The following is an 11,302-nucleotide window of genomic DNA, read 5'->3' on the forward strand; positions in this document are numbered from 1 at the left end:
TAAAAATAAATTCTGTATTTTATTTTCTATTGAACAAGGGACTATACCATTTTGAACAAAGACAAATTTAAACAGGCACCATTTTGAACAAAGACAGTTTCAAACAGGGACCATTTTAAACAAAGAAAGGGGAGGTTCACATTTTTTTGTATGTCTGCACTGACTGGGTGACATTAGAATAATATGGGTGTTAACATAAAGCAGAACCACTTCCTGCTATCTGACGTCATCAACTGTATAAAAGCAGCAGCTGAGATTAAAAGAGACGGAAGCAACGTCTATGGTTCAACCCATTTAAGCTCCATATACACAATCTTTGAATTTAATATTAACTACAGAGAGATGGGCTCTTTTTTCTTTCATTAATATCAACTTCTGATCTGGGTGAAGGAATGCAGAATGTTAACCAGATCACGACTGTCCAGACTGTGGATCCAGCAGCATCGCAATACGGTAAAATGGTGTTTTTTCTTTCCTGATTATGTATCACTGTTTATGGGCACTGACTGTTTGTCTTTGTGTTTTAAAGTCAGAGTATTTTTCTTATTGCTTTTATTGCTATTATTATTTATCGACTATGATAGTAACCTCACAAGTATTGGTCATATTAGAATGAAAAAGAAAAAAAAAAAACGGAAACAAAATTACACTCTCGCCCGCTAGTCTCTGGTTTCTATTCCTGGCAGTTGTTTTGTGAGTTTAATCATTTATTACTACAACCAGATCATGATCATATCTCACAGGTTGTTTACACAAGAGGCGTGGCGGCTATGATTTAGCAGTGGCGGGCCACCACTGCTAAATGAATGTAGAGGAAACACTGTTATATATATGTGGAAAATTAGCTTAAATTGTTCATATTTCATTTTTATTTTCATATTTGAATTAACCTTTGAATATTGTCCATGGTGTTGACAAAAGGAAATTATCATTAAAATATTTGTGTGTGTGTGGGGGGGGATGAATAGTGAAATTACATGACGGCAAATAAATGTGTGAATGTGCAGATAAAAATTTCACAGAAAATCGCCCACTACTTCCTGGTTTCAGTTAACTAGCAATTCTGCCGCCATTTTAACCACAGAGCTGGTTGTGCACAATCATGTCTTATAAGTAATGGAATGGTTAGTATGTTGGGTTCCAGAGTCAGTGTCGTGAATCTAGGTAAGGTATTAACAAAAAGAAATTAAGATGTGGTTACTGGCTTCTGATCATTTTGTCTGTTTTCATTCAGCTGTAACTCAGAAGGAAACTTGGAACAAGACAATCACCGCCCACAGTGGAGGTATCGTCAGCACGCCTCAGTTTACTGATGTTCATGTAACGGGGAATATAAATTTCACTGTCAACAACACATATGGTAAGTGTGTCCTCTGAATTTCTAAATCAAATACACAATTATGTTTAATTGTGTAACTGACTATTTTAATTATTTCTTGTTTCATGTTTCTCTTCGAGTCCAACCTGCTGCCAGGACAGATGGGACGGATGTTATTACTCCCAAAACTGAAGGTAAAAAAACCAATCATGTTACTTTATTAGTTTTACTGCAGTTTGCTGCTACACTGTATAAGATAAGATAATAATATAAATACTGCACCCACACACACACGCACACACCCGCACACACTTCCTTCTGAGCAAGTGTTCATCAGAACTGAGGGTGTGAAACAAGGCCTCATCAATTTTGGCATATATATATATATATATATATATATATATATATGAAGACAGTCATAATATATGTACATATATATATATACATATATATATATACATATATATATATACATATATATATATATATATATATATATACATATATATATGTGTATATATATATATACATATATATATGTGTATATATATATATATACATATATATATATGTGTATATATATATATATATATATATATGTGTATATATATATATACACATATATATATATATATATATATATGTATATATATATGTGTATATATATATATATACGTATATATATATATGTGTATATATGTATATATATAAAAAAGTTTTATTTATAGTTATTTATATTTATTTTTATAGTTATTTTATTTAATTCCAAGTGAAGTTTACTGTCTCAGTGCACTGATGTCATTTTGGACATAAATTTTTTCTTGCTAAACTGTAACATATCCTGCTTTCATTACATAACTTTTTCACAAGTGTTTATATATACCGATATATCAATATGACAACTTTTTTGCTCCCTAATATCGGTATTGGCATCGGTCCCAAAAATCCAATATCAGTCGGGCTCTAATTACAACACAATATATATCTCAATATTTTGAAATACTCAATTTAACCCTCGGATGCATAAAGTTACACCAGTATGATGATCGTAGCAGTCCCTGCAACATTTGTCTGTCTTAAATCATTCTTGTTTATATTAATTAGTGGTTTCTATTGGGTCTTGCAACAGGGCGCCCACCCACCGGACGGATGACAACAACTACATCTGAGTGTGCCACTGAAACAGGAGTGATACAGTGGACCAGCAGTGAAGTCAACATACCTGTCACCCCAGATGAAATGTCTCAGCAGGAGCTTGAGCATGTTCAACCTTTGGATCATCAGGTAAGAGTATAAAACATGTATATCTATCATTATCTATATCACTATATTTATTGATTATTATATGATCAGTCCCTCTGTCAGAGCAACAAGAGTCACATTTTTTGTAACAGGAATATACACGAAAAAGATTGAGGGAATGTTTTAAGCAAGATTATTTTTTTATTTCCATCATTTAAACTTTCAAAACATTACAATAATAAAAATGGAAAAGGGCTGGAACCAAAAGTTTGGGCTCCCTGCGTGGTCAGTACTTAGTAACGCCCCTTTGGCAAGTATCACAGCCCCAAAAATGTCTATTTTAACTCCATCAGACTTGCTTAGATGCAAACTTCTGATGGTGAATTTTACAATGATGACTCTTCCATAAAGGTGTCGCTGCACAGTACGACAGTGCACCACTACTCCAGAGTCTGATAAATCTTCCTGAAGGTCTTTTTCAGTCTAAATGGGGATTTGAAATCCTGCAAGCAGTTCTCTCTGAAAGTTTTCTTGGTCTTCCAGACCTGAACTTGACCTCCACTAGTGCTGTTAACTACTCAACTGCCATTTCTTAATTATAATATGAGGAAACGGCTGCCTTATAATGTCTCATATAGCATTCTTTCAGCATCAGTTTTTGATTTTAGAGGAGCCCATGTGTGCTGATTGTTGATACAAGGTTTGAGTTAGAGTATTTGAAGATGACTATGAACAAGCCATAACCCTAACAAGCTATTTAAAGTCTGAGACCTTAGTAAAAGTTAGCTGAGAGCGCAAATCTCTTGGGAAGTCTTTTCATTTTTTCGCTCTAAAACTGTACAAAACAAATAAAACACTAGTCTTGCTTAAAACTTTGAATAGTTTGAACACTCGAACTGCACTAACCTGTATGAAAAAAGTGCTGTACAAATAAAGTTTGACTGATCAATTATCCTTTGTCTTTTTTAATGTTTCAGAAGTCCGTCGATGTTATACTAAAGTATCATACAGCTTGTATGGAAGACTGTAGGGACCAAATAAAGAAGATCTTTGAAAACACTTCTGACGGTACAAAGCAGCAAAAAGAGGAGGTTCTGGCAGTACTGGATAATGCTCAGGATTCTTTCTCCTCATACTTGCTGGACAACACCATTCAGAAACATTGTAACCCAATTAAACCAAAGAAGATAATCATTTCTCGACAACTTCATAGAGATAAGAAAAGACAATTAGGTTTTTGTGTAATCAAAAGACGTTTTCTCTATATATCCCTTATTAAGAGTCTTGCGCAGTTGTTGTCCAATTCCACAGTTTTTGATAGGATCATCACCACACCACAGAGATGCCGAAAAGATGACTTTTTGTGTGACATAATGGATGGGAGCCTTTTCAAATCCCACCCACTGTTTTCAAAAAAACCATCTGCTTTGCAGCTGATTTTGTACGCTGATGAAATCGACATAAGTAATCCAGTGGGGTCACATTCTACTGAAAATAAATTACTGATATTTTATTATACTTTAGGAAACATAGACCCCACCTTTAGGTCAAAGCCTGCTGCAATCGGACCTCTTGCAATAGCAAATGTTAATGATATTGACAAGTGTGGTTTTAATGTCATATTACAAGAAATCTGTAAAGACTTAAAGTTGCTGTATAATGGTGTCAAGATCCAAACTCACAATGGTGAAATTGATTTATTTGGTGCTGTAGTTTCAGTATGCAGTTACACACTTGGACAACATGAGCTTACTGGGTTCAAGGAGGGAGTTGATTTTGCCTGTAAGCACTGTGAATGCAGCTTAGAGGAAATGCAAAATAATTTTGAAGAACAAAGTTTTACTAAAAGGACGATGGAAAAATACAAACCACAGTGCGATAAATTGAAAAGGGCTGTAACACACCTCTTAAAATCAGCTTTGAAACCCAACAATATAAAAAACAGAAAAAGCAAGTTAGTTGATTTTCCGTCCTTTGACATTATTCAACAAACTCCACGTGATATAAAAAACGTCATTCTTGAGCGAGTTGCACCCATGGAGATTAAGTGTGTGTTAAAACACCTAGTTATCTCTGGGCAGATGAATTTGGAACAGTTCAATTCAGACATACAGAAATTATGCTTTTCACCAACAGAAATACGTGACAAACCTGGTCATATCAGTGTCAGTACGTTGGCATCTAATGATGACAAACTTAAACAGTCTTCTGGGCAGATGCTGATGCTGTTACAGATCATGCCTTTCCTGTTGAACTGTCTAGAGAAAAATACATATATTCAGTTCGTTTTGGACTTAAGGGACATAGTTCAGACACTTTTTGCTCCTGTTTTATCTGTGCAAACCGTATCAACACTGAAAGGAATGATTGAAAAGCATCTGAAAAAGTTTAAACAACTTTTTCCTAACAATAATGTAACTCCAGAGCAACATTACATGCTGCATCTCCCTGCTCAAATTCTCTCTCTGGGCCCTTTAGGTCACATGAGCATGAGATTTGAGTCAAAGCATCTCGAACATTTATCATCAATATTAAACTTGAAAGATGTCTCTAATTTGTATGTAAACCACAATCAGCCTTTTGAATGTTGTCAAAATGACACAGAGAATCCCATTTTAGGACATGAGAAGGAATTAGCTCCCGTCTCAAAAGGGACAAATATGGAGCACATTACAGCAAAGATCAGAGATCATTTCAGGGTTGATGCAGTACAACATGTTAACGCAGTAAAGCGGCTTATTCTCAATAGTAACGAGTACATTAGTGAAAGGTCTCTGATAATCATCAATGCAAATGGGACAGTACCTGTCTTTGGACTCCTAAAAAACATTTATGTTTTGAAAGACTGTTCATTGCATTGTTTCGAATATCAGCCTTATGAGACTCTAGGTTGGAATAGAGATCTTTTAGCATATGAAGTTGCTGTACCTAATCTAGCCCAGGAAACACAGTTAATAAATGCTGAAAAGCTAGTGGATCATACGTCATATTTTCCAATCAGTTTCAAAAACCGTGTGTATGTTACGACAAAATATATCCTTGATGATGTCATTGCTCTTAAAAAAGCATACTGACACATGTTGACGAAACATAAACATACATAATTATATGGGCTAGGCATAGATATGAAATTGTTCCAATTTCATATAGGTTTTATATATAATTTTATAATTAAAATTATTTTTTAATTTAAATTTTATATGTGCACATATGTCATATATGTAAATGCAATATCCTGTATAGTGTTGTGAGATCATGTATATTATGATATGGCGCTATACAAATATAATTGAATTGACTATACTACATTTGCTTATGGGGGATTATTAGTTCATATGAACGTAGTCCCCCTTTGTATTCTGGCTGTAGCTCCTCTTAACATTGTGTTAAATGGATTTTATGGTCATCAATCAAATACACACATTGTGTTTTTGTTTAGTTTTTTTGTTTGTTTTTTGTTGTTGTTTTAAACAATGTTGGTGTTAGATCTTGTCATTGTTTTTAATAAACATAATTGTTTAAATTTGGGAACTTTGTCTCTTGATATTTCATGTTGTATGGTTACATCCTCATCATACAGAGTCACACAGTATTTTCTGAAAACAAGATCAATAAGACTTTACAGCTAGATATAAGATTGCAACTCTTGGTTATGTCAGGACTTAAATGACATTAAAAGAGTATTATATTTTCTGTTGAACTGGGAGAAAAGAGATGCAGACATCTGTGTTTTGCACTGATGGGGTAGGATGAGTAATAATGGGTGTGAACACAAAGCAGAACCACTTCCTGCAATCTCGCGTCAACAAAGGTAAATACAGCTGACATTAAAAGAGACGGAAGCAAGTTTCATTTCAGCTCCACATACACAAACTCTAAAGTTAATATTAACTACGGAGGGATGGGCTCTTTTTTCTCTCATATAACTGAGACTAGAGGAAACTGACATGGGAATGGAAATGCAGGAGGCTTTGTGATATAAAACTACTTTTATTATTTTCTGTGGCTTGTTTGTTCTTTACTCCTGAAGTTGGTGGCATTGGGAGAAGCAATGCAGAATGGGAAACTGGATTACTTACTTTGCTGGCTGGGCTGTGGATCCAGCAGCATCACAGTGTGGTAAGATTTGTTTTTTATTTACTGATTAAATGTAACTGTAATTATGGATTATGGCTGCAGCAAAGACATGAACAGCTCTGTCTGAAGCAATTGGTCAGACTATAATTGCTACAGTAACTGTAACTGACAGTCAATCTGACCCAACCTGGCCAGGAGAGTGTAAACCAGACTAACTGCAACTGGTTCTCCATGTTATGAGATGCTCAGGGAATTTCACAGCCAGTGTGTCTATATCAAATATTTGCATTAATAAGAATAAATGTGTAAGCATGCAAATAAAAACTTCATTTCCTGGTAGTTGTACTGCCAGCTTTATCATTTAATAGTACAACCACAGTAGGCCGTGTCTGAGGGAATTCATGATCATATCATCACTTCTTCTATTTTAATCCTTACAGCTGTTTACACCAGCCACATCTCCACCCACACCTCTTCACATTTTTGACATCAATGATTATAACCGGATGTTACAGCAGGTCTGAGGGAAAAGAAATAGTTTAACACTTTAAGCCACAGTGCACTTCTTTAGTCTTTAGATTTTTTCCCCAACAAAAACATTCGTCACTAAAAGTTTGATCTTGTTACATCAATCATCTCTCATTCAGTGAAGATACAGATGACAGACTTCAACAAGTCCATTCGTAGTGTTTGTGTGTGTCCTGGAGGCTTCGATCTCCCACATCAAACCTGTTGCATCCGTCATTGGTTTTCCAAACCAGTTGTGATATCACAAATCCTACAGTTATATCCAAGTTTTAAACTTGGAGCTCAGAGAAAGAGCAGGTTTAAACTCTAGACATACATCATTCTGCACAGTGAAGTTACAAGCAAGGATTTGTCCCGTGTCGAACAACAAAATTTGAGTAGCCAAATAATTGACATTTATTGACTTTCAAACTAGAATGCACATTTTAGAGTCTAATTAGCTCAAGTCGCATAGTCTTCTCCAGTCAGCAGGGCAAGATGTTGTTTGATTTCAATATTAATGTTAGTTTTTAAAAAAGTGGAAGGTTCCAGAAGTGTACAAAGAAAAACTCTGACTCAGCAGCAAGTTTCCTCTCTGTGGTTAACCTGCAGTTTCCTCTGCAGGTCTGAACCCAGCATACACAATTGTGTTTTTGTTGAGAGTCCCAGACAAGTTAAGTCAAGTCAGCTTTATTTTTTTATGATGCCAAATCATAACACAAGACATGTCAGGGCACTTTTCATATAGAGCAAGTCTAGACTGTACTCTATACAATATTATTTGCAGAGACCCAATTTTACCTCATGAGCAATCAATTGGCAACAATAGCAAAGAAAAAAACCCTTTTAACAGGAAGAAACCTCAAGCAGAACCAGGCACAAGGCAGAAATACCTGCAGAGAGTAACAGGAGAAAAGAGATGAGAAAACACACAACTACAGGACAGACAAGAAGTCAAGTAAGTAAGATGTATTAAAGGGATATGAATCAGTACAGATGGAGAAAGAGAGGAGTAGAGGGGAGCTCAGCTCATTATGGCAAGTCCCCCGGCAGTCTAGGCTTATAGCATCATAACTAAGGGATGGTTCAGGCAAGCCTGAGCCAGCCATAACTATAAGCTATAAACTTTATCAAAGAGGAAAGTCCACCAATAATAAATCACAGGTTGAGATCAGGCAGGCCACTCCGCCCAGTCACCCACCTGCAGATTTCTCTAAATTTGCCCACATGAATGTCAAAGTCCCCCAGAAGAACAATAGAATCTCCAGATGGTGCCCCTCGCCTGGACCCCCAGCCAGAAACCTCATAAGCTCAGACAACAGTCAGAGCCTTCCTCTGCAACCCTGACTCAGTGTGACATGGTTCCTGCCTTCGTTTGGTACCCATTTGGCAGTTCACCCAACTCTTTCGTCCAGTCTTCTGAGTGGTGGACCCCAAGGCGTCCCATGTCATCTGTTCAGGACCTTAAGAGGGGCCACTCCACTGAAACTATCTAATTGTCCAGTCTATCCACCACAGTATCAATATCAAAATCACCTATTCATCCCTTACTCCAGCCAAGGTCGAAAGAAACCAGGGTGTCATGTTTGATGACCAGCTATCCTTCTCTGACCATGTTGCATCTATCTGCATCCTGACTCAGTACGCCACCCAGCTCTTGGTCCAGGCCATGGTTATCTCTCGCCTCTACTACTGCTGGACCTTCCTTTGTGCACAGTGAAACCCTTGCAGATGGTCCAGAATGGAAGGCCCGTCTGGTCTTCGATCAGCCCAAAAGGGCACATGTCACTCTGCTTCTCATCGACCTACACTGGCTACCCATGACATCAAATTCAAGTCTCTAATGATGCCCTCAGAGTAACTTCTTTGTCTGCACCTATCTACTTGAACTCAACAGCTTTATGCTCATTCTCGGCCACTGTGTTCCTCAAAGGAATGTTGTCTGACATTACCCTGATGGTGGAACAAGCTATTGCACTTATTTACTTGATCACCAAGGTCTCCTACTGCACTCGTAGTAGTAGACTGTAGTGGGTTCCTCACTGGTAAGTTGATGGTAAATGGTAAATGGACTTGCACTTATATAGTGTTTTTCACTCAAAGCTCTTTACAATACTTGCCATTTCCCCCCCTTTCACTCACATTCATACATCACACACATACACTGATGGAATTAGAACAATTAGGGATTCAGTATCTAGCCCAATGATTCTTCGACACCTGTGTGGAGGAGCCGGGGATCGAACCACCAACCTTCTAGCCGGCCTTGGATCTCTTTTACATGTTGAACAATTTCGCCTTCTATGTCAAGAAAAGTCCAACCAATGTTGTCTGGTTCATTTAAAGTTGTATGTGTATCAGTCCCCCATGTCACATTTTTACTGAGCAAATATAAAATAAAATATATAATATAATATATAGTTAACAAAAGGAAATCATTTTGTCTGTTCTCATTCAGCTTTACCTCAGATCGAAAATGGAAATATGACAGTCACGGCCCAGAGTGGAGGTGTCGTCAGCACACCTCAGTTTGCTGGTGTTCATGTGAAAAGGGATCTAACTGTCAATGTTAGCAACACATATGGTAAAAGTTTCCCTTCATTTATAAATCAAATACATTATTATGTGTTATGATGTAATTACCTAAAATTGAACAAAATGCATTTTATTAACCGCGTGTTTCTCAAAAGATGTTCAATGTTTCTCTTTCAGTCCAACATCCTCCCAGGACAGATGAGACTGATGCTGTTTCTTCCAAAACTCAAGGTAACATGCTTTTCACAATCTGTTGACACTTAAAACACTACTACTTTTACTGCACTTTGCTGCTAGGATAACATACTTGGAGTTAATTGTTATGAAGGTGTTGTAGAGTTGACACGGTTACTGGTTACTGAGTTACTGACCATCACCTGTTTTTCTGTTTTTCTCTGTCACTTGTTTACCTTTTACTTTATCTGGAACAGATATGGTTCAGGTCTGGTCTGCTTTGTTTGAGTTTGTCTGAAAACCTGCAGTATTTGCTAACTTGTAAGAAAATAAAATAACAAATGAAATGCATGTAACTATACTTTTATTCATCTTTCAGAAAACATCCTAAGGTGTCAAGCAAAACTAAAGTCTTACCTTCTAGATGAAACAAAGAATCTGTTTCAAGGGACAAACGAGGATGAATCATCAACTGCTTTGAACAAGATTTATACGGAACTTTACATCACAGAAGGAGGCAATGGGGAGGTTAATAGTGAACACGAAGTGATTGAATTAGAATGTACAAGTAGTACAAGTGAGGACAAGAAAATCCCCCTCAATAACATTTTTGAACCTTTATCCAACGAAGAGAACCCTCCTCAGAGAGTCCTGACGAAGGGAATTGCTGGCATTGGAAAAACTGTTGCTGTGCAGAAATTCACTCATGACTGGGCAGAAGGAACAGCCAATCAAAACATCCAGTACATATTTCCATTCACATTCAGAGACTTGAATTTAATCAAAGACAAGAGTTTCAGTCTTACTGAATTAATAGGTTACTATTTTGAAGAGGTGAAGGATTTGGAAACATCAGACTACAATGATTCCCATGTCTTGTTCATCTTCGACGGCCTGGACGAAAGCAAATTCCCTTTGAACTTTAAGACTAATGAGATGTGTCGCAGTGTTACAAAGACAACAACAATAGATGCCCTACTAACAAACTTAATGAAAGGGAAACTGCTGCACCACGCTTTGGTCTGGATCACAAGTAGACCAGCTGCAGCCAGTAAGATTCCTCCAGAGTTCATCAACAGAGTGACCGAGGTACGAGGCTTTAATGATGAGCAGAAGGAGGAGTACTTTCAAAAGAAAATTACTGACAAAGATGTTGCTCAGAAGATCTTCAGTCATCTTCAGTCAAAGCCGTTGAGAAGTCTGTACATCATGTGCCACATCCCTGTGTTCTGTTGGATTTCAGCCACTGCTCTCCAGAGTCTCCTCACACACACTCATGAAAGTGAGTTGCCCAAGACTTTGACTGAAATGTACTCACACTTCCTGATCATCCAGACAAAGCGCAAACTACAGAAGGATTATCAGGAATGTGAAGGAGACAAAGATGTGATCATGAAGTTGGGAAAGCTGGCATTTGAACAGCTAAAGAAGGGCAACGTAATCTTCTAC

The 11,302-nt window shown here is 37.1% G+C and overlaps 1 protein-coding gene and 1 long non-coding RNA gene across 2 annotated transcripts; both read left to right on the plus strand.

Moving 5' to 3' along the window:
* Positions 1–283: 283 nt before the first annotated feature.
* On the plus strand, positions 284–6,091 carry LOC111648952 (uncharacterized). The gene is made up of 4 exons (XR_015436623.1): positions 284–453; positions 1,235–1,512; positions 2,448–2,602; positions 3,538–6,091. It is a non-coding gene; the product is annotated as an uncharacterized LOC111648952 (long non-coding RNA).
* A 294-nt stretch (positions 6,092–6,385) lies between these two features.
* On the plus strand, positions 6,386–11,299 carry LOC111648951 (protein NLRC3-like; the record flags this gene model as incomplete). Its single annotated transcript, XM_087171722.1, has 4 exons — positions 6,386–6,679; positions 9,603–9,728; positions 9,857–9,910; positions 10,233–11,299. Coding segments are annotated over exons 1-4 (1,308 nt in total), but the record flags the coding sequence as incomplete, so codon positions are not given.
* Between the last annotated feature and the right edge of the window lie 3 nt (positions 11,300–11,302).

Source organism: Seriola lalandi, unplaced genomic scaffold (assembly GCF_002814215.2).
Source record: "Seriola lalandi dorsalis isolate HSWRI2012SDOR001 ecotype SW California unplaced genomic scaffold, Sedor1 jcf7180002049747, whole genome shotgun sequence".
NCBI lineage: Eukaryota > Metazoa > Chordata > Actinopteri > Carangiformes > Carangidae > Seriola > Seriola lalandi.